This window comes from Cadophora gregata, assembly GCF_030347475.1.
Source record: "Cadophora gregata isolate MNR1 chromosome Unknown scaffold_7, whole genome shotgun sequence".
Lineage (NCBI taxonomy): Eukaryota > Fungi > Ascomycota > Leotiomycetes > Helotiales > Ploettnerulaceae > Cadophora > Cadophora gregata.
Genome location: NW_026695930.1, coordinates 1,341,322 through 1,363,504, shown reverse-complemented (window position 1 = coordinate 1,363,504; position 22,183 = coordinate 1,341,322). Strand labels below are relative to the sequence as shown.

The 22,183-nt window shown below is 47.5% G+C and overlaps 9 protein-coding genes across 9 annotated transcripts; 3 read left to right on the top strand and 6 right to left on the bottom strand.

Annotated features, from left to right (window-relative positions):
* Positions 1-92: 92 nt before the first annotated feature.
* Positions 93-1,704, bottom strand: ONS95_013197 (uncharacterized protein). The gene has a single exon (XM_058506834.1). The coding sequence runs from the start codon at positions 1,605-1,607 to the stop codon at positions 387-389; it is 1,221 nt and encodes a 406-aa protein (XP_058357564.1). The 5' UTR covers positions 1,608-1,704; the 3' UTR covers positions 93-386.
* Positions 1,705-1,893: 189 nt separating this feature from the next.
* On the top strand, positions 1,894-4,000 carry ONS95_013196 (uncharacterized protein; the record flags this gene model as incomplete). The annotated part of the gene is made up of 4 exons (XM_058506833.1): positions 1,894-1,937; positions 1,991-2,087; positions 2,143-3,016; positions 3,066-4,000. 4 exons carry the CDS (start codon positions 1,894-1,896, stop codon positions 3,998-4,000), a joined length of 1,950 nt encoding a protein of 649 aa, XP_058357563.1.
* Positions 4,001-4,753: 753 nt separating this feature from the next.
* ONS95_013195 (uncharacterized protein) lies at positions 4,754-5,254 on the top strand (the record flags this gene model as incomplete). Its single annotated transcript, XM_058506832.1, has 3 exons — positions 4,754-4,890; positions 4,970-5,059; positions 5,119-5,254. 3 exons carry the CDS (start codon positions 4,754-4,756, stop codon positions 5,252-5,254), a joined length of 363 nt encoding a protein of 120 aa, XP_058357562.1.
* A 470-nt stretch (positions 5,255-5,724) lies between these two features.
* On the bottom strand, positions 5,725-7,303 carry RBG2 (Ribosome-interacting GTPase 2). The gene is made up of 6 exons (XM_058506831.1): positions 7,226-7,303; positions 7,148-7,176; positions 7,065-7,079; positions 6,980-7,004; positions 6,500-6,931; positions 5,725-6,450 (listed from the first exon to the last, which is right to left on the bottom strand). The coding sequence occupies exons 1-6, from the start codon at positions 7,252-7,254 to the stop codon at positions 5,865-5,867; spliced, it is 1,116 nt and encodes a 371-aa protein (XP_058357561.1). The 5' UTR covers positions 7,255-7,303; the 3' UTR covers positions 5,725-5,864.
* A 409-nt stretch (positions 7,304-7,712) lies between these two features.
* ONS95_013193 (uncharacterized protein) lies at positions 7,713-8,087 on the bottom strand (the record flags this gene model as incomplete). Its single annotated transcript, XM_058506830.1, has 1 exon — positions 7,713-8,087. The coding sequence occupies one exon, from the start codon at positions 8,085-8,087 to the stop codon at positions 7,713-7,715; it is 375 nt and encodes a 124-aa protein (XP_058357560.1).
* Positions 8,088-8,901: 814 nt separating this feature from the next.
* On the bottom strand, positions 8,902-9,498 carry ONS95_013192 (uncharacterized protein). Its single transcript, XM_058506829.1, has one exon. It carries the CDS (start codon positions 9,319-9,321, stop codon positions 8,983-8,985), a length of 339 nt encoding a protein of 112 aa, XP_058357559.1. The 5' UTR covers positions 9,322-9,498; the 3' UTR covers positions 8,902-8,982.
* Positions 9,499-9,689: 191 nt separating this feature from the next.
* On the bottom strand, positions 9,690-14,500 carry POL1 (DNA-directed DNA polymerase alpha catalytic subunit pol1). The gene is made up of 6 exons (XM_058506828.1): positions 14,082-14,500; positions 13,928-14,031; positions 12,919-13,882; positions 11,581-12,872; positions 9,976-11,533; positions 9,690-9,926 (listed from the first exon to the last, which is right to left on the bottom strand). Exons 1-6 carry the CDS (start codon positions 14,374-14,376, stop codon positions 9,784-9,786), a joined length of 4,356 nt encoding a protein of 1,451 aa, XP_058357558.1. The 5' UTR covers positions 14,377-14,500; the 3' UTR covers positions 9,690-9,783.
* A 189-nt stretch (positions 14,501-14,689) lies between these two features.
* ONS95_013190 (uncharacterized protein) lies at positions 14,690-17,786 on the top strand. The gene is made up of 2 exons (XM_058506827.1): positions 14,690-15,393; positions 15,444-17,786. Exons 1-2 carry the CDS (start codon positions 14,755-14,757, stop codon positions 17,025-17,027), a joined length of 2,223 nt encoding a protein of 740 aa, XP_058357557.1. The 5' UTR covers positions 14,690-14,754; the 3' UTR covers positions 17,028-17,786.
* On the bottom strand, positions 17,266-22,181 carry ONS95_013189 (uncharacterized protein). Its single transcript, XM_058506826.1, has 7 exons — positions 21,979-22,181; positions 21,474-21,829; positions 21,091-21,426; positions 20,651-21,035; positions 20,071-20,587; positions 18,867-20,013; positions 17,266-18,803 (listed from the first exon to the last, which is right to left on the bottom strand). Exons 2-7 carry the CDS (start codon positions 21,814-21,816, stop codon positions 17,449-17,451), a joined length of 4,083 nt encoding a protein of 1,360 aa, XP_058357556.1. The 5' UTR covers positions 21,817-21,829; positions 21,979-22,181; the 3' UTR covers positions 17,266-17,448.
* Between the last annotated feature and the right edge of the window lie 2 nt (positions 22,182-22,183).

Genomic DNA, 22,183 nt, shown 5'->3' with positions numbered 1-22,183 from the left:
CGCCTTGGCTCGGCAATGCACTCTCCTTGCAAACAGAATCATTTCAAGGCCGGATTTCTTCTAAATTAGTAATTAATACAGATTTTAATGGAGTTCACTGCTCGGAAAAGGAAGCTGAAAATCGATTTCTAAGCTGTTGAACACTGCGCTGGGAGAACGGATATAACTCAATGGATAGTTTGCAAGTGCAGCCGATTGAGGATTTGGAGCAAAATATGAGCAACTCCAGCGGCAATGCCTGATTGTAAGTTTGAAATGTCCGAGTTGACCAACTGTATAGTTCTAGCTTAAAACAGCTCTTAGATATGCAGGTATATGTTTCCCACACCCCAACGCCATCCCATGCCTTTTGTCCGCCTCAACGCCTTTTCAAAACCAGTGTATTCTCAAGCTCTCTGAGATCTAATTATCGCCGGACCTAATCCTTTCCGAACCTCGTCCAATTGCTCCATCCCACTTTGATATTTGCCTTTCTTGACAAACTTCTTTCCACTCATAGAATAATTTCCCAAGAAATCATCCATAATGCCATCGAAGTCTCCTCTGACGGGACCAGTAACACTTGACGCAGTTGATGATGCCATAGACACAGAAGCCATGTCATTCATATCCTCGTTGTACTGTTCTTCAATTCTTTCGAACCTAGCGTCTAGTGTAGTAAGACCTTCGGTTCGAAACATTGAAGAAGAGCTCATGGAATAGCTAGAAGGATTCGTCAGTGCACCCTTCCTCTTCTTTCGTCTGCCTCCATTTGTAGTAGTGGTCATCAAAGATGATTGGACATCCGATGGTGTTGCACGTGGTGCGCTTGTCTTCTGCTGGTCCCTCTTGATAAAGTCTGCAAGCCAGTTTCCGTCGCCATGGTCTTCTCGGTCATCGTTTGCCATCTCTGGAGTGGGTTGAGGAGCCTCTCTGTATTCTTTCGTTGGCTTTGCGGTGTCGTCCGATTCCCAGCCACCATCCTCATCATCCCATGCCCCTTGATCGAACTCGTCTTCTTCCAATTCTTCGCCATCTTTTGCTAGCTCTCCAAAAATATCTTCGTCATCATCAACATATGCATCGTCTTCTAGAGCTACAAGCACTTCCCTCAGCCTCGGATCCATGTCTGGTTGAAAGCCAGCGAGTACATCTGGCACATCTTGCTGAGCTTGGTATGTGACTTTGCGTAGATTCTTCGAAGGCAGAATCTCGTCATCCAAGAGCATTCTAGCCCGCTCTTCGAGACTGACATTCTTCAACGCATCCTCCAACGATTGCTGTTTCGCCTTGCCCTTATTTTGTGTGGTTGGAGCCTCCACGAAGTATGCGTCCCCGGAACCAGATCCAAGATCCCGCATATGTTGCATGTAATCGTATTCGGTATCATCGTAGTAGATACCATGGTTCGCAGCCTCTCCTTCGTTGTCTCTGATATGTTCCACCTCTGAACCAAGCTCGGAGGCTAAATCGTTAATTTTCTTCGTCTTGGTGGAATTGAGAGGAACGGTAGGGTTCAAGATCATGGCAGATGCCGCTGAATCATGAATGAGGGGATCATTTTGAGGACGATGCAATACCATGAAGTGGGTCGCTGTCTTCTTGTCAATCCATTTTTTGCGCGGCATCTTGACGGTTTGTGTTGGATGGTGTTCGCGACTCCTCGTGTGGTCTCGAATTTATTTTTGAAAAAGGTGCGGGCCACCAGGAAAATTGCCGCGGGGTATGGTCGAAATTTGCGTCATGAATTTGCCCCCTCGACTTTATCAGTGCTCGATAATCAGCCCCTCCACACATAAAGTCACACCAAAGTCTCTACATTTATTCAGACAATAGAGGTTTCTTGCACAAATACCTACGGCCCCGTAGCATCGAACCACAACCTACCTTTACCACCTAGAAATTCGAGTCACGATGGTGCTCGCAAAATCCAAGAATGCCGTCGGACTGGGGAATAGGTTCGTCCGCAGTTCTCTAGTGATAGAAAATACTTGCTAAACTTCATCCATAGTTTGATGAATGATCGTTTTGGAAAGGGGAAAGGGGCAGATCGCAAGAAGGTCACATCAGCAGGAATTCACAGAATTAATCATGCCACGGGAGAAACGGTAGGCACAACACAAAGGAGCGGAGGACTGCGAACGAAAGGCTGACATATTATAGTACGTTACCAACGACCGTAAGGAGGCCAGCTGGGTCAAGATGCGATCGGTTACCGAGCAGGCTGCCCTCGATGAGTTCTTATCGACCGCGGAGTTGGCAGGCACAGATTTCACTGCGGAGAAGATGAATAATGTCAAAATCATCCATACCGATCAGAAGAACCCATATCTCCTATCAGCAGCAGAAGAGCGGGCAGCAGTTGGAAAGCAAAAGGCACACAAGGACCGGTTAACCGTCCCAAGAAGACCGAAATGGGATTCTACAACCACTCCCGAACAACTGGACCGAATGGAGAGAGATAGCCTCCTGGAATGGCGACGAGGCCTAGCGGAGTTGCAAGAGAACAACGATCTGCTTATGACACCATTTGAGCGGAATTTGGAGGTATGGAGACAACTGTGGAGAGTTATTGAGAGATCTGATTTGGTTGTGCAAATTGTGGACGCTCGTAACCCTCTATTGTTTCGGTCAGACGATCTGGAAAAATACGTCAAGGCTGTCGATTCCAGGAAAGAGAATCTTCTGCTCGTTAACAAGGCGGATATGTTAACTTTCGACCAGCGCCAATCGTGGGCTGATTATTTTGAAGCTGCTGGGATCTCATACAAGTTTTTTTCTGCCAGTTTAGCGAAAGAGATGAACGAAACTCGAGAATTCGATTCGGATGAAGAAGAAGGCGAGGAGGAAGAGGAGGAGGATGAGGCGGAGCCTTCTGGATCCAAGCTCACGGAAAAGGCCCAAGCTCTTGACATCAAGGATGAGGAGCAACCCGAGGATGATGACGATGACGAGGAGCCAGAGGATGATAGGACTAGAATATTAACAGTGGACGAGTTAGAGGCTCTCTTTTTGTTGCATGCTCCAGACAACCAAGGTAACAATAAGCACTCTTCCTTCCTGTAAGACATTCTAACATTTCGCAGATGCCGACTCTGAGAATCCAAGAAAGACCCAAATTGGACTTGTTGGATACCCCAATGTCGGAAAATCTTCAACTATCAATGCCTTGATTGGAGCCAAGAAGGTGTCTGTTTCTTCTACACCAGGAAAGACGAAGCATTTTCAGACTATTCATTTGAGTGATAAGGTCTTGCTATGCGATTGCCCAGGTCTCGTATTCCCTAACTTTGCTACAACCAAGGCAGAGCTCGTTTGCAATGGAATTCTTCCAATTGATCAACTCAGAGAGTTCACTGGTCCAGCGGGACTAGTTGCTAAACGGATACCTCAACATTTCCTAGAGGCTCTCTACGGTATGAAGATTCAGATTCGGCCACTGGAGGAAGGCGGAACAGGTACGCCAACTGCCGAAGAAATTTTATCTGCGTACGCGAAGGCTAGAGGTTTTACAAGAACTGGTCAAGGTCAACCAGATGAATCTAGAGCAGCCAGATATATCTTGAAAGATTACGTCAATGGCAAACTTCTCTTCTGTCAACCGCCTCCTCTGGATATCGACCCGCTGGAGTTCAACAAAGAGCTTTACGATGAAGGCCACCTTCCCGAGAAGAGAAGATTGGCGCTGGCATCTATGGAGTCTCACGCTGACGATCTATCATCGGTTGCCGGTTCAGACATGATTCCCTTGGAGCAGGGAGCGAAGTCCAAAAAGCTTGACGGTGCTTTCTTTGCTCAAGGACAAGGGAATTCGGCACATCTACGTATGCCGTTCAATCACAAGTACACTGAGCAAGGGACAGCCAGCGGCAAGCAACTTTCAGGTCGGAAACAGAAGACTCTGCTTGCTTTAGAGAAAGACTTGGACCCGAATGATGTGAAGATGTTGACAAGTAAGAAGCACTTCAAGAACGGAACTAAGGGCAACGGGAAGCGAAGAGCAGATTATTTTAAGGATTAGGCAAAAAGTATTGGGTTGCTGATGCTCTCTAAATTTTATGGTTGGGTTGCGGCTCCGGATCTGGCGGAATGGTTCATGCATTTGGAAGGAGTTTGTAACTTCAACTTGTGGATTTTCAGCTATTAGCTGTGCTAGCGAAGCTGAAAATACCATCTGATGGAAATGACCCTTTGATACATCTCCTCTGGTGATCCTAAAACATTAAAAGCATGAGTTCGAAGCTGCAAATCTACTGGTAAGTAGGAAAACTTTAACACGGGGCCTCCCAACTCCGTGTATTCGGTATCTATTACCTACCAGGAGCAAGTGACATGCCATGCAACTATTCCGACGCATGTTTAATTTTAGAATGACGTGCACCTTCCTGAATGCTGGCCAAATCGGAATTGATACGCTCAGAACTAATTCTGCAAAAGGACCAAGAAACAACGAATTATGAGTCAAAGACCGGAAGGATACCCTGATATTATCTCCACAGCGTAGCGACATGGACCTGACCTGGCTGCGTTGGTGGGGCACATCGTCACTGTCTCGGCAGCTGGAGGGCTGGTCGCCCCGAGCAACGACCAGCGTTGTTGATATTTGGTCTTTCTCGCCTCGACCTCGAAACTTTTAAAGCACCGCAGAGCCTTTCACATACCACCGCAACACCTCAGTTCACACTCTCCAGCCACATCAAGCACACCCAGACACCAATAAAACCTACAAACCTACAATCCATCTCCAAATCAACCAACAGAACCAAAATTCGCCATGTCCTCCAACGTTCTCGCCGACCGCGACGTCAACGCCTCTGCACAGAATAAGGTCTTGGATATGGATGCGAAGCCCGATGTAAAGAGCATGGAGTATCATCGCCAGGTCTTACAGTCTAAACTCGAGGAGAACAAGTACGCGATTATGCTTTTCTTTGGCAACAAACATTAGACAAGTGCGATACAAGGGCAATGAACTGACAAATCCTCTCAGGGCCGAAGCAACCTATGTCTCGCCTTCAGACAACATCATGAGCCCCTGTACAGCCAAGCTCTCTGCCTACCGCAACAAGCAAGTCGGAAAGTAAGCGTATACCTACACTTTTCCCTATTGAAACCATGCAGTGCTAACAAGTATCCCAGGGCCAAGCCCAGATCCCTTTTCGCGAAGACCTCTGCCAAAAACCTCTCGGCACCAAACGGCAACGTTTTCGGCTCTGCTGACTTCGCTTCAGCTTCGAGACCCGGTGCAGAAGACCAGAAGATGGATGGCCAATAGAGTATAGCTCTTCGTTTCTTCGAGCGCACGATACATGTCTCTAACCCCGGTTCTTTCTTCTGCATTGCGGTGGTGTACGATATTTTTTCTTAGACGACAGCAACGACTCGAAGGGATGGCAAAGACAGAAGAAAAGATATACTTATATCGACTTCTTCCTATGTTTTCTTGGTTATATTCCTGGGCCGGTTGGTTTGGTGCATACACGCCCAAAAACTCTTTACGAATCCTGGATTGGACCCAAGCTTTCTGGCAATATCCTTAGACACGAAACATGGCTTGCGGATGGGTGGAATATTATGATTGAGGGAAACAAGAAAACCTTCGGAGATGGATAGGATAATGGATGGATGGATTGCTAATGGCATTTGGCATTGGGTACTGGAGTTCTCGTGGCACACTTCTGTTGCTTTTATTATTCTAGGACTGCGGTGTTGACTGGACATCGCGCAAGGCAATGAAATGACCCTCTATGAACACCCAATTTCTCATACCACATTCCCTACATTTCGCGCAAACTGGCAAATGCGAATGACTCATTGAAATGATCTTTATGTGGCATACGCAGTTGTGGAGAAAGCAACGCCCCAACTCCTCCATTGACTATCATCTAAGCTTTAAATGCACTAATGATCGACACCACATCTTCATCAGCAACCATATGCCCCAGGCCGACTCTCTGAGGGATATGTCTAGCACTAGCACCCCAAACCATAGCATACTTGAAAGTATCCTTTAATGTCCTGTGAATTTGATCACACACATCTTCGATCGTGCTTTTACTCCTCACAATCAGTGCCTCCGAGAAATCAGGATCAACACCCTTCCGCTTCGTATAAATCCTAATCAATTTCAGCTCATCCCAGCATCGTTCCACCACATCCTGAATTCCCAAGTCGAGCTCACAGCTCATGACCACGGTATGTGGTTCTCGGGCTAGCTTGTCGAGGAAGTCGAGGGAGACACTGTCGATTTTGTTGTACACGTAAAGGCACTTGATATATTTTCTGTGGTCTTTCATGATCACGTCGATGAAGTCGTCAACTGTGACGTTCTCATCTCGGACAAGAACCTCGCAATTCAGAATTTTGTAGTCGCGGAGAATGTTGTACACCATTTTCTGATCGATGTTCTTCGGTGGGTTCTGGAATGTGATCTTCATGCCTCCAGCTGTCTTGGGCTTAAGGTAGATGTTTCTACTCTTATCAACAGCCACTCATGCGGCTCGGAATGGGAGAAACTCACGGCGGTTCCCTGTTCAGTCTAATCCCCACAGCCTCCAGCTCTGCTTCCAATAAACTTCTTTGTTCGGCTTTCTTCGTAGCATCCAGAATCATCAAAATCATGTCACTCGTCTTCGCCGCCGAAATGACCTGTCTTCCTCTACCCTTTCCCTCAGCAGCCCCCTCAATGATACCTGGCAAATCCAGAATCTGGATCTCGGCTCCTCCATACTCAAGTACACCAGGAATAGCGGTGAGGGTGGTGAAAGAGTAGGCTGCTACTTCGGACTTGGACTTGGTGATTTTGGACAAGAAAGTGGATTTTCCGACAGAGGGAAAGCCCACGAGTGCGATACGTGCATCACCACTTTTGCTCACGTCAAAGCCGGAGCCTCCTCCACCTCCTGCGCCTGGGCCGGGCTCGAGGAGTTGGGCTCTGTAGCGAGCGAGTTTTCTGTGGGATGTTGAGCAGAGTAGCGTGAAGGTGACCAGCAAACATTACCCTTTTAGAAGACCAAGATGATATTCTGCAATGGTCACAGAAATTAGTCATATTTATAGCATGACCCAATTTATAACACGCATACCGGTAGCCTTATTTTCTGTGAAGTAGTCAGTATATTCGTTGTCCAACTGCACGGCGGGGTGGGGGGCACGGCGGGGTACTCACTTTGGGTCCTCCTCATCTCATCCTCGATCCTGCATCATTTCAGTTCATGGACTTCCTTTCGCTTCTGGGTAGACTCACTCCTTGATCTTTTCCGTAATGTTCACCATCTTAGCGATATTTGCCGCACAATACACTTGATATGAGATTCCGCAAGCGCTGGTGACGAGAATCCGATGATATCGCTTCGAGAAATTGAAGTCGGTGTGGAGCGGCAATTTTGAGGCGCTAAACTACTTTGAGCGGGAGGTCGACCAATCGAGCTTCTGCCTTCAAGATCAATGTCTTCATTCTTCCTTATCCTTCACATCCGATCCTTTCACTCATCAAAGCCACACTCTGAAACGGCAGAAATACAACCTGATTCACTCCACTGTTATTCCATATTCAGCATCTTTGGCTCTTCACTGATGAAATATACTCATATCACCAGATTCGGGATATTTACATCATTCGGATCTGTTTCGTCGTTTTACAACATGTTTCCATTTCGCAATAAAAACATTGCTTGTTAATTTGTTTTATTAATCTATTGATCTTTACTTTACTGACTTACCTGAAGTCATGTCTAAAGATAAGTCCCCGTATTGTATCCAGGCAGGTGCTCAATCTCATCTCGCATCCCGTCCGTCATGTCTGGGTCTTTGAAAAGTCCCATAAACAACGTGAGAAGTACGATGCTCGCAAGCAACCAGAAAGACACGATTGCGATGAAGATAATCAATGACAATCTAGGACGCTTCTCGCAGAATCTTTTCATGGGATCGATACACTTCCTACGAGCGAGGCTTTTCTTCTCCGTCTCAGCCAGCCGAGGAGGAGGAAGTTGGATGGCCGCGCCATGTATTGCTGCTGCTCGTACTCTCCCTTGGGGAGTGAGGTCGCCAAGTTCGATGCCGATACTGACTTCTTTGTGATGACTCTCGTTACTGTTCTTCGTCATGGTGGCTTTCTTTAGACGTTATCACAACAGTTATGCGAGCAGGATAATTGGAGTGGTGAAAGGCATTATATGCATATTGTGGCTTGGCTGTCTTTCCGAACAAACAGTTCTTTGTTCTGATAAGGGTTTGCACAATCAGACAGGCCTTCCTGGTTCTTTTGGCTTTGTTTAACATGATATCTGGTCGTTTCATCTCCTGTTTTCTTGTCAGAGGCAACCTGAAGGGTGAGAATCATCATTGTTCTGGATCCAAAATAACCTTCATGTTAGGCTGAGGATACTTCTTACACTCCTTAGAGAAGCTGCAGGGCATTTCTAAAAGGTTACCGATTTGATAGCTCTGATAGCTAATAAGCTGACTAGCATTTACGATTGCCAGAATAACAAGCTTCTGCAGAATTAACGGTCAAGTTCATCAAAAGTACAGACTGGAGCCGTTCTATTATGCATATCGCTTTCACTCTGTATATTCAGTTCATCACAATTTCAACGAACCGGTGTTACATTAAATATTTTAAGCTCGCCTAAATTCTGGACGAAATGTTGAAGTTAACATGACCTAGCAAGCATTTGGGCAAACCTAATCACAACATATAGTATCATATTATAAGCAAATGATCACTTGTTTACCAAGACTATCCTTAACACTTTTTCATCTCTCAAAAACGCTGCGCAATTCCTACACCAGCTAGAATTATGACCTCTTACATAGCAGTGGGACGAGGAACGAAAGACTTGTAGCGGAAGAATTGACAGGCACTACTCTTCAGCAGGTCATGCTGGCGGCACTGGCGCATGCGATTTTGCAGGATCTGTCGGATCCACTGAATCGATTTTTTTCATTACGAGGAGAGTAATGACAACAACCAGACCGAAAAAAAAGAGTGAAGACCAATCATTGGAAGATCACATCGCTGATGGTATTCTTTGGATATGGACAGAATACTCTTCGCAAACGTATGTAGAACCTCGCCCGCCAGCTCATCGGTCGAGCGTGATTTGGGTGAGGGGTGGATCTCCGGACAGGCCGGAGAGCTTGAGCTGCTGGGTGAGCAGGGCAAATTCCTCCAACAGGCTCAAAGGTTACATGTACAGGAGCTGGGGCGAGCCGGTCATCTGTGGCAACAGGACGAGCATTGGGGTAGACGGGAGCTGGATCCCGGTACTCTCCAAGTTCGATTTCTGCTAGGTCCTCCTCCAAGTGGGCTTTCTGTAACCGACTGGGCTTTGACATGGTGTCTGGTGTGCGCAGTGTAATAGTTGAAGGTGTGGAATGTGGCTATCTAGATAGCCTGGTTTGGCTTCCCAGAGAGAATGGCAAGTTGACGAGACTGCATTAATCGAGATGATCTGAGAGAATATATAGTGAGATAACAATCCTTTGTGGTGAAAGAAGAAAATATGTTGTGTGAGAACAGTATGATGTAGCCATAAACAAGAGTCGAATGACGCGGCAGGGATGTGGTGAAAATAGACTGAGGTACTCTGTGCCATTGGTATATAAATGGAAATTGAAGGTCGGGCTTTGTGCTGATCCAAACAAAGGCGCGTTGCAAGTTTCACACGCACTTCGGCACGCTTCTCAATGGGTGCGCAGGCGGCTTTATTAGAAACTGCATTCCATTCATGATATCCTACAAGCGCCTGTGAAGCCAAGCCAGTATCAAAACGCCTACTGTATCTATATTCAGGATGTTCAAATAGCCGTGAATCCCAGTTTCCCAAACAAGCTATCCATATTAACCCATTGCCTTCCACACTTGTCCAGGTATTTCTCTACAACCGTCTTCAATGTCCCAAATCTTATTCTATTATGTTCTGCCAGTGCTAGTATTCGTTCTAGAATTTGTTAGCTCTGTGGGTGGCGATGACACAATGGTGTGCTTACCTCTCTCAGTACCCTTCGCTGTAGTCTTTGCCTTCTCCACATCGAACAGACTTGAGAAGTAGAGCAGCTGATTGTACATCATTTTTTCCGTGTACTCATAATGCATAATGCCGAGGCAACCTTGCGCAAGTCCCTTCGGACCTAAGCATCTGTGACCATACACACTCATTTGCCTAGTACGGTTTCCACAAGCTTGGTCGTTACAGATCAACCAACCTTCATAATATCTGCTGGTCTGCTGTCGGATTTGATGTTCAAGCTGAGCCATGACAGACAGGTTCGAAAGAGCATGTCCACATCGACAAGTGATCCCCGCCGCAGTACAGATGTCCAGGCTGCCGACTAAGCCGTCGAAGCCGAACTTTGCCTTGCAAGCCCTGCATCGAAGGCTCAACCTGAAAGCATCCTTAAACCGAACTTCATCATCGATCAGACTCTCAAGAGGTGATATCTCTGCCTCTCCACCTCCGTTTGAAGCGTTGTTGCTGATACTGTACTTGAGGACGTCAAGACCAAGGCAATCAGCTAACCGAACAGTGTCGGTGCCAGAGATGTTTGCACATAAACGTTCCACGGGTGGGAAAATCTGCTTGTAGAGGTACCACTCCACATCTGGAGAAAGTCCAGAGTCCGTTTTAGCAACATCTTGAGGTGTGTATGACCGCTTGGCAGCATTTTCAGAAGTTGTCTTGCCATCGCCAGTAACAATGTAGGCGATGACATCGTCCTTTCGAACATTTTTTCCCCTGGACAATTCGCGCAACGCGACCTGAACTTGGGGCATACTATCAGCATTGGGATATTCCTTCGGTGCCTTGCCAAGCTTCGTATAGATGGTGTATTTCTGTGTCGGCACTTCACCTTGGCGCATCTTGGTCGATATTTCGCGCAAGTATTCGTGAATTCTGGTAATGACAAGTTCTGAATCGTCACCAGACAGAATTTCGTCAAGTAGCTTGCCCGAGACTTCCTTGGACAGATTGCAATACTCTCGACGTTTCATATCGAGACCCTTGACTTCCATCTTGTCGACGAACTTGCCATCTACTTGCACCAAATTAATGGCAGCATACTTTTTCTTAGCTTGGAGCAGAATTCGTCTGAAGACATTGTCAATGTCGATTTCAAGGAGTCGATATCGCTCGTTGACAGCTTTCTTAAACTCGTTTCCAACTTTGAAGGCATCTTCGACGTTATCGACATTTGCATTGATCATGACGGAATCCGTGTCACCATAGATGACCTGCAGAGAGTTGGATTCTGCAAGATCCTTGGTACTACGCAAAATCTCACGACCTTTATACGTTGTGAGTACTGCGAGTGGCCTGGCATAGAATCTTGACTTGGTGTAACCCAAACACCCATACATGGAGTTAGCGGTCAGTTTGAGGGCCAATTGTTTTATGTCCCAAGTCGCCAGTTGCTCGGACGTTGCGTTCTTGTCTTTCATCAAGCCCTTCACCTGTCGCCGGCGACTGACAAGAGTGGCAATAAGCTTGGGCAAGATGCCAAGATCCTGATCGACTGGTACTTCTGGCACTTGATCGTCATCATCGGACTGACAAGTTAGCACAGGCTTCATGGGATAGCTGTCTAGAATCTTACCAGGTTTGTTCGGTCCACAGTAGTAAAGCAGATGTTAAATTCCTGGATGATGCTCGGGTACAAGGAGTTGAAATCCATGACTAGCACGAACTTGTCATAGAGACCCTTCTCTGGCTCGAAGACAAGACCACCTTTGTACTTATCCTTCTTCTTAACGTCTCCGCTCTCCTCATCCGCATTCTCTTCCTCTACCTGCTGCTTGCCTTTGAAGACCGCTTTGTCGGGACAAATATACTTGTTTCGGTGAAATTCGTGGAGCAGAATGTACTCGTTACGCTCAGCACGGGTGCCAGTCAAAGTTCTTGCCCATGAATTACCAGCAAGATTGGTGAGAACTTTGGTGAGAGGGAGTAACTGGACTTTTAGAGCCAAGGCAGCAATGAAGAAAGTATCGGCCTCGCAATGGGTGACGTAGTCCATCAGACCATCCTTTGTCGAAGCCCAGGTCTTCAGAGCTTGCTCGTTGTCAACCTCCCTACGTATAGTCCCGGGTAGATAGATGCTACACATCTCAGTCAAGCTCCAAGACGTGCATTTGGACATAGCTGATTTTCCAGCATCGTTAGCCAAGTCACAGAGAAGTCGTCCCGAGAGCAATGTGCGCTCAGCGAAGAAGTTCCCGCCCATTTTGCCCATGGAACTTGGCCAGTTAGAACGCCTCATACGACCAATTCGTGCCCACTGGGGGGTCTTTTTGGCTTGCAATCGACTGAGCAAAATACTGAAATCAACACCCTCGAGCTGATGACCCATCAACACGTCTGGGTCAGTAACTTGTAATTGGGCAAGGAAGAAGCTCAGTACTTCTTGCTCCTGCTTCACAAGTTTCACCATACCCTTGGCTCGTCTCTGAACCTCAGTGTCGAAACCAATCGGGAAGCTGTTCAGCGCAGGTCGCATGACTGTGAAAGACCGACATGGCAATTTCTCGGGTGGTGTTGTATCGGTGAGAGAGATATTTTGGTAGATTCGGGCACTGATAGCGAGGATTTCCTGCTTGTTCTCTTTGACGTTCAATGTCGTTCTCAAGGCAATACTCATCAGGGTAAGAGGCGGTGCCTCAAGATTGTCGTTCTCGCTCAGAGCCGTGATCAGGTTGGGTTTCGAGACCTGGACCTCTAACATGCAGAAAGATGAATTGTTGAGAACTCCGAATTCTGCATCTTCAATTTTGAGCCAACACGGGCCCATGATGTTCTTCCAAAGAACAAACTGCTCAAATAGTGGCGTGTTCGTACCGAAAACATGTGAGAAGGTAGTGCCAGTCTGGTGTTCTGGCTGCAGTTGTGGTTCTATCACTGTGAGCCAGAATAGCTATGCAGCCTTGGAATAACTTACTCGAGTACGGATACAGTAGCTTGAGATATTCGCCTTCTCGCGGGATGTCGGGAAGCTCAAAAGCATATTTTCTCGTGCAAGGCTTGATCTTGTGCATCCCTACCCTCAATTTGCCCATCAACCCGTCCACTTCTTCATAGACATCCTTCATATCGACTTCGTCCGAGGTACCTCTTCCATGCTTCTGGCGATACTGCCGCGGAAGAAAGAACAGTTTCCTCAGGATGTTGTCAACTTTCAGGAAACAACTAACGTAAGAGCCATGCTTTTTGTTTTGGACCTTTCCAAAGAGACATAGACTGCCATTGACTTCAGTGTAATCCGTCCAAAACATGCGCAGGCTGCCATCCTCCTCGATCGCATCGGCATAGTCTAACTTCCCGAATGATCCCGTGTCAGAAACCTGACTGCTGTTCACAACGTTTAACCTGTCTGTGACGTTGTTCCAAGCAGATGCGTCAATATGTTGGGGGGGTGCTCGTGTAGGTGATGAGCTCGCAGGCGTGGGGTACATTTCAGTCTTTTTGATCTTTGGTGGTGGTCTCGTGCCAGAGATATTGATTCGGGCAGTTACAATACCATCTGCCTGAGCGACTTCCATCATATCCTCTTCCTCATCATCCTCTACCTTCACAGCAATGTTAGATTTCCTCTCCACAGCTTTTGCAACGGGGGATGACGGCAGAGGTTCATCCATCGCCATATCATCGTCCATAGGCATGTAAGTATCATCGCCATAGTCGTGATCCTCGGGTGGCGAAACGGGTCCTTTCGTATCATCGACCTTCGCCTTCTTAGCTGTGTGTCGTGGTAGTTCACTAACACCCGGAGACAAGGCTCGCGTTCTCCGTTTATCTTGAACTCTGCGAGATCTCGCAGATTGAACACTTGGACGAGGAACGTTCGTATCAACTTCGCCGAGAAGATCCGCCAGGAAGTCGTCATCTGCTTTCGTTTTGATAGGCTACCGAAGGTCAGCAGAGATTTCTTGAGCTGATTCTTGACATACTTTTGCTTTGGGTTGAGCTGCTACAGGGCCTTTCGTAAAATAGTTGCTGATTCCCTTGTCGATTTTCTCCTTTTTGGCTTTGTCCTCTTCGCGCTTCCGCTTTGCTGGCAGACATCAGATGTTTTGTAACATAGACTATGCAAACTGTTCTTACCAGCTTTCCCGGACTTGCCCTTTACAGGCAGATCCTCATCACTTCCTGAGCCATAATTTGGTTGCTGATCCCACTCCTCTCGCCCATCGTCCGCATATCCCTCACCATTGTCGTCGATAACGAAGTCATCTTGGTTCAATCGCTCTCGTACGACTTTCTTGTATCCATCCTCGTCAACTTCCTCGTACAAGTCTTCTTCCTCTTGGACCTGATAAGTGTCGAGTCGTTTCTTGCCGGATGCTCGAAGTTCACGCAGCTCAGCGAACCTGTTGCGTGCGTTGGTTGCTTTGGACATTATGACGATGGGCAAATGATGTTTGTTACAGCATTATTCGGAACAATGCTGTGGAGGAAAAGTCGGATTAGAAGTAAGGTGAAGTGATTGAAGAACTTGTGGTTTGTTTTGTTGTGATGTTGAGGATTTGGAGGGCGGGCACTGGACAGAGCAGTTGCGGTACGAAAATCAACTGTACGCGAGATTGAACTCGACGCGCCAGAATCGCGTCCTTCCCACGCGAACCCCTGCACGCCGCCTGCATTGGTGCCTCACAGTGTCAGGCAACCAAAATATTTTCCCCGTCATCTCAAAAAAATCTGGGGCGGTCCAGGTCCAAGACCCGGGCACCAGTACATTGACAATGGAGCAAATCCGACAATTCTCACAACAACGACAATGTTAACTTGCCACGGGTGTATGAGGCATTGTCTGCAGACGATCATCGGAGACTCTGCTTTCCTCACTGCGGTATCCCGACCTGCATTAACCTCAAGTCTCAATAACGTTCCGCTTCGACGAAGCTATACTGGCACTTCATACGAGAGGAGTCGTGCTGGGCAGGAAGCAAATAGAGGCAGATTCGGGGCTGACATTTCGAACGAGAGATGGCAAGCTGGAAATGGATCAGGTCGAGACAAATTCGAGAAGCATTCTCCAGCAATTCGAAACAACAATGATTACGGCTTACCATCAGAAAGTCAACCCTGGCGCAGAGGGAACTCTGCTAAGGTCTCCCCGAGGACGATAGAGAGGAAGAAATGGCTAGACTCAAGGGGCGTACGACCTCCTTCGAGGAAAGAAGTTAAGGCGGCACGTACCGAGAGCGATATAAGGCACCATCTCAGCCTCCTGAATGATCCCCTGAAGCTTGCGGACTTCGTACGGCAGACGTTACGAAAAGATGATTTTGCTTTCGCCGAAGAGATTGTGCGGGCGGCAAGTAAGAATACTCTGTGTGTTATCAGTTGGAATCACTTAGTAGAGTGGCAATTGAGCAAAGGGAAAATGAAAGCTGCCATTTCCACTTTCAACGAGGTACGAACTTCGCATGACCCCATTCGAACTACAACTCTAACGGTTTGCAGATGAAAAAGCGTGCCCAGGTACCAGATGCATATACATACACCATACTCTTCAGAGGCTGCGCCGATCACAAGGACTCTGGTAATGCGCTGGCGAAGGTTATGGACATTTACCATGGGATGCTTGCAGAAAAGTCCCCCGTCAAACCTAACACAATCCACATGAACTGCGTTCTGAAGATGTGCTCTAAGGCTGGTAATATTGACGCCCTGTTTGGAGTCGCTTCCCAGTTCGCTCGACATGGCCTTGCAGCGCCGAATAACTTGAGCTTTACAATCATGCTCAATGCTCTCCGCCAGGAATCTTTAAGTGCGTCCCGAGGGTCTCTTACTCCAATGGAAAAGCGAGCTCGGTTCCGGGATTGTATTACACGTTCGAGAGATGTCTGGACAGATGTTGTTGACCGCTGGCGAAAGGGAGACTTATGGATAGACGAGGAGTTGGTTGCTACTATGGGCCGCCTTTTGCTCAACGGTCAAGAGGATGACTGGGATGACATTTTCTCATTGATCGAGCAAACTATGAACATTCCACGCCAGGTCCCGAGGCTGGGTACTCCTGACCGTGCCCGTATCGAGCCGGCGCAACAGAGTCAGGAGCTTGAGCGAGACGGAATTTCGAAAGAGCTTCAGGCTGATGAGGAAACACCTGAACACGTCTTATACTCTGAGACACAAGATGGGGCTGTCATGTCCGGTGAGAAGTTTGAAGCAATCAAGGCGCCCGTCACCAAAGAAGACGGCATCGCCATGTACGCCAAACCAGGACAGAACTCCCTCTCTCTCCTCCTCAAAGCAGCACTACAACTAAACCTCAAAGCTCCCGCCACAGCATATTGGGACATCTTCACCAAGACTTACCTCGTACAACCTGACGGCGAGAACTTCCACTCCTACCTTCGCGTTTTGCGTCTCTTCAGAGCCAGCACCGAGATGCTCGAGGTCCTTTCCCAAATGTCAAGACAAGACATGGAAGTCAAGACCTTCCGCCTCGCAATGTCGACCTGCGCCCGCGACAAGCGCAACCCCAATGCTTTCTCCAATGCTGGCAAAGTCCTCGACCTCATGACGAAGAACCTCCCCCACCCTGATATTCAAGCCTTAGAACAATATCTGGAAGTAGCCATCGACTCGCCCGCGCGAGCGAAAGTTCAAAACGCTCAAGGCGAGCAAATCCTCCGTGCTCTCGAGAGACTCAACCCCTCATTCCTTAATCTGAAGTCAGCGATGCAGTTCACTGGTACAACGACCGAATTCAAAGCTCCGCATGCCAGGCTGGAGCTCATCGATAATATCATACGACTTGCCGGTAGGATGATCCGCGCCTTTGATCACCTCATGAACAAAGCCCTTGTACCAAGAGAGATGTTTGGAGATCTCACCAAGCAGCGCAGCAAGATATCTGCATTCATTACTCGCTACCAACACATTAAGTCTGATTTATCGAGCCCTAGAAGACTCGAGCACGGCTCTGATTCCGGGGAACCTCGCTCAGAACATGTCATGAACTCAGATGACTACCGTCAAAGCCCTGGATCCATGCCAGGAAAGAGTCAGACGAGCTCCCGGGTCTCAGCGAGGGCTTAAGAATTTCTCGAATGTATCAATATCAGAGCGGCTGGGCAGGAGGAAAACTATTGCTGTGCCTAGACCATGTATATTAGCGATCCGGAACAATTCCCATGTACAATAAATATATGTGAACTCTACCCCACCATCACGATCCTGGATCTCGTTTCCCCCCCCAAAGGAGATAATGAACTAATTGTCTATTCTTTTCTTTGACGCTATGGTTTCTCCCTATTGAATGAAAAGTCATTGTGGCTATTAACCTGATGCTCTCTGTTTAAGGATAGCGCAGTCCGGGTAACTATCATTGCTAGCAATATTCCCTTATAACATATACGGCAGCAGTCCATCTCAATACTCTCCTGGTCCCCATGCGCTGACCAATCTCATCGCAAGTACTCATGAGAATAACGGTCGCCTTCAGATCCACAATAGCCCATTATCCGTACATTTCAACATCGCGAATGGAGGCATCTTCATTCTCATTCCCTCCGTGCTGCCTGGTCCTCTTCAAAACTTCCCCGAATTGAAAACTCGCCTCTGTATCAATATCACTGAACCGAGAATGCGGTCTGTCGAATATCGAACTGGGCGTCACAGTTCGGTTCACCGGTGATGGGGCAGAATGGGAACCTGCCGACAGAGTTCTGGAGATTCTGCGTACTTTGCCTGAATCTGCACTCGTCTCGGATGGCTCTCCTCTATACCGGCTTGATTGACGGCTGAAGGAGGGCGAAACACTAGAGATTTGAAGTGGTCCTCTGCTTTGCTCAGGTATCAAACCATAGTCTTGGAATATGTTCACCAGAGCTCCGACCTTGGACTTCCCTTTCGCCGAGAGTGGACTTGGCCTAGCAGCCTTGCCAATAGGCCGAATATTCAGGTCTGCGAGAGTGATGTTGTTCTCCAGAAGATCAACTCGTTCAATATCCTTCGAGGCGTTGATGTCAGACTCTGATCTGAAGTCCTGACTGGGGGGCCTTGGTCTGTTTTGGTTACTCTCCATCACCCTTTTTCCGTCAGAAGGCTCTACAGCGTAGCTTGTATCTTTCTGGGGGTTTCTATCGATGGTGACTTCAGTGGGTACTCTGGTTTCAGCAACTCCACCAGGAGTTGATGCCATATTCTCGTCTGCCAGGCAGTACTCGCTATCAATAACATTGTGGTTATAGTCATCATCATCATAAAGAGCTTTCACTGCCTGTGTTGCGTCATTCATATTGGTTCCGTCGGGTTCATCTGCGATGCCATATTTGACGGATGTGAAGTGGTAGCCTGGGAAGTGACCACTGACAATGTCTGGCGATAACGAATTGTGTCTTACTTTGTCCATTCTCTCTATCAACATTTCCGCCATGAGTTCGTATTCGTTACTAGCAGAGTTCTTACCCCTGGCATGATGAGTGATCGGAGTTTCGAAAGTATGGGGGAAATTTGATACGTCGCAGAGTTCGACATTTACAGAACCTTGCAATCCCTGAGATGATTCCTCCTCATTCGGATCTCCTTGAGAGCCTTCAGAGTCATGTAGAGAAACACGGCCAACTGCGTAATAATTGTCAAGAACACTGGCCCTACCATCGGCCTCAGATTCTTTGGGCGCGTCCCAGTTGTCGTACAGATCATCAAAATCACCAAGACCACTTGGGAAGTTGTTATTGGTGGGTTTCTGGCTTGAAGGTCCACAAGAAGACGAGTTTTCGTGCTTGCTCGACAATGAATCTGAATCTCCGCATTGAGGCACAAGAGGTGAACGATATTTCTGGATGGCATCACCGACATCTGTAGCTGCGTCTGCTTCTTGTCAGGAAGATTGAGGATCGTCATGAGCACCGCAACCTGTTGATTCGTACTCACGTGAAGTTCCCAGCCTCGCCTCTCTTGCAAGCTCCGTCCATGTCTTTATCGCTTGTACTTGTTCCTCGAAATCCAATGCTGCGATGACATCTTCTTCAGCCAACGCTTCCCGAACATTTCTTATGGCGGAAGAGTCATCAGTAACCGACACCTGTTCAGAGAACTGACCAGATTGGTCTTCCAAGAAGAAATCGTCGTTAAAAACAGAGTTCGTCGTGGAAAATACCCCAGCCCCTGTCGCCTCCGGAGGAATGTTCAGGTGAGAGGTTGATTTCTTTCCTATTTCATACGAGATGGAGTACGGTTCCTCCAGGAATTCAGCTACCTCAGATGCAAATTCCTCCCATGCACTGTCACACCGACTTGGTTGTCGTCTCATGGGGGGCGATTTTTCAGCCAGAGGAGAAACATCGCTCCCTTTATCCGTCGTAGTATCACTGGAAGGTTGGGTTATCCAATGAAGCTGAAGACCTTTATTCTTTAGATCTGCCGGGTTTGGAACTGGAGAGTCAATCAAGTGTGCATCGATGGTGCGGCTCGTAGGGTCGTAGGCATAGAAATTGGCAAGGTCCCCCAGTTTGTAGTTGTATAATCCAGAGAGGGCATCTCCCATCGACAGGAAATATTCAGTATGTTGAAGCAGATTCACAGTTCCTGGAAATCGAACCTGAACTGTAGAGGTTGAGATCTGGCGACTTCTTTCAGAGCTTGACAGTAATAGCTGGTTCTGGAACTCGTCATCTTCAAGCTTTGGATTAGCTTTCTGGAGGTTCATCTCCTGTTGAAGCAGAACGGATGGTCTCTGAGTGAGAAATCTATACGAGCGTCTCAGAAAGTTTTCATACTCAGGACAGAAGTCGATCTCTTTATCAAGAGTCACCGAGTCATCCACCTTCACATTACGTCGAAGGGAAAAGAACGGTTCCAGAGGAGATCTGAGCACTGTTGAATCCTCCAGTATTTCTTCCATCGTGGAAATGAGAATTTCGTCAGCACATAGAGCTGCCTGTGGGTCTCCTTCCGAGATGCTGCTTCTAAGTATGATGCTAAGGCCGTCAACATCGACCAATGATGTAACTTCATTATTCTCAACAGGCAGGGCAAGGCAACCTGAAATCCGACTTTCACGACCATCAATGCTTTTGCCCTTCGCCTGTCAGTACCACTGTTCAATCAAAAACGGAAAGCCTGTAGAAAGACATACTTCATTCATCAAGTGCCTTCCCACAATAACAGAGTCCCATGTTTCATTCAAATCAGTTTCGAAGCTGCCAATATACTTTTTTTGATCAGAGTCGCTTTCATCTGCTTGCTGATTTGTTTCCGAGTCTTGATAGCGGAGTACGTGATCCTCTGATGAAGAGTGGTAGTTTCTTGTCATTCGTGCCACAGTGGAAGCAATGCTTTGGGCAATATTCTCCTGGTTGTGTCGCCAGCCAGAATCTCCATCCAATCCAAGCGATTCATACTTTTCTGATCTCTTCTCTTGCCTTCGGCGAAATTCCGGGTCCAGATCTAACAAAGGGAGAGAGCAGTTGACTTCCCGCACATTGACAATGGGTCTTTGATCGAGAGCTTGTAGCCTTACAAGTTCTTTTTCATGAAGGCAATCCGGAGTCGTTTCTCTCAAATGATACTGGCAAGACCGAATAAATGAGGCTGGGGTTACTTGTATGCTTGAAGGCTCAACCTCATCACTATCAATAACTGGCAGAAATGCCCTGCCGGAAGCGTTAGCCAAGACAGTTCAATTGCTCAACGGGATCTCCATAAAGACTACGTACAAGTCATTATTGCAGCTCCCGTTTTTGGAAATGGGAGTAGTGTTAGCGAGTTGCAAAGGCGAGGCAGGGGAAAATAGCCGATCATTTTGTGAAAGTCCCCCGCAGGAATCTATTAGTAGCCGAAGATAGGAGTCTGGTGTCTTTGGTCGCTTTTCACCATCGGCATTGGTCTGCAGCTCTTGTGTCAATGGCACTGCGGGATCTGGAGTACAAAATGACGTGCCACTGTTCGTCTGATTCCGCGGAGTTATCATTGGACGCAAGGAATCTGGTGAATCAGAGCTATCCCAGTCCTTTTTGGCCTCACAAGCCTCGCGAAGGATAGTCAAGTACGAATCGTGAAGTTCAGATTTATTGTCGTCCGTTGATTTCTTTCCGATTATGCCTGTGCTTGTCAGCAAGTCCATTTCGTCATTTGCATCTTGGGCCAAAACTCTTACTGTCAAGAATGCGAACCAATCTTGACTCAAATAGATCGATATCGACTTCAATTCCCTCTGCTAACTTAGCATACATAGGAGTAGCTGCGTCCCCATGTTTGCCAGTGGTGGCATTGTCTGGATCGCTGGTTGCCTTTTCTTCTGTTTCCTGGAGCTTTTCAGGCAAGACTATGAGCTGAGGTTGACGAAGCGAGCCGTCATTGGTGACAAGAGAACTGTGACGAAGATATTCTTGTTTGTGGGGTACTTTGTTTGTGATAGTTTCGAGAATATTTGTTGGATTCAAAAGGTTTCCTAAGCTTCGACGTTTCTTCATGGGCATGTCGGAGAACAGGTCTAAACATCGTCAGTTTCACTTCACTACAAGAGTGAATTAACCTTACTGGCATATCTATCTTCATTTATGGTTCTCTCTTTGTTAAGATGCCGTGCCTGATCTGACACATCGCTGCCATTCTGGGACTCGCGAGAGGACAGACTCAAAAGGTCGACAATGGACTTCCTGCGTTTAACCGGTTTTGCACTTGGGCTGCCACTATCAGAAGAACGAGAAAAACTACGAGATCGGAATCTCAAGCTATCGTAGATGCGTTTGTGCAGAGAGCCGGATCGGGAGTTCTCCTTGCCATTGGACATGCGACCATTCTTGCTAAGATTTGATGTTGGGGTACGAGGCAGAACGCCAAATTCAACACCTGAGGCCGGACTAGACGATACTGAATCCATACTGATTTCGGTTCTGGGAGAGATGATTGTCAGCGGCGTATTGTAGTTAGATCTGTAGACGTGGTCGCTGAGGGTTGTCCACCCGTACATCCACAGGAAGCAGCGGGCTTGGCTGGGACACCATATTGCTCCCAGGGGAATAAGTAGAGGATTGTGACTAACCGTAACCAAAAGCTCCCCCCTCATAGGAATCGAAACGTCGAAGGGCGGTCTTGAAGATTGTGTTGAGAAGGGCAATGGAGATACCTGCTTGAGAAAACGGAAGCTGGGCCCTCCACCCGCAAAGTAAACAAAGCCATCCCAGCACCTCGCCTCCTGCCTCGTTTGTTAAAGGGGTCGCCCGCCCCTGCCAAAGCGTTGTGGAGGG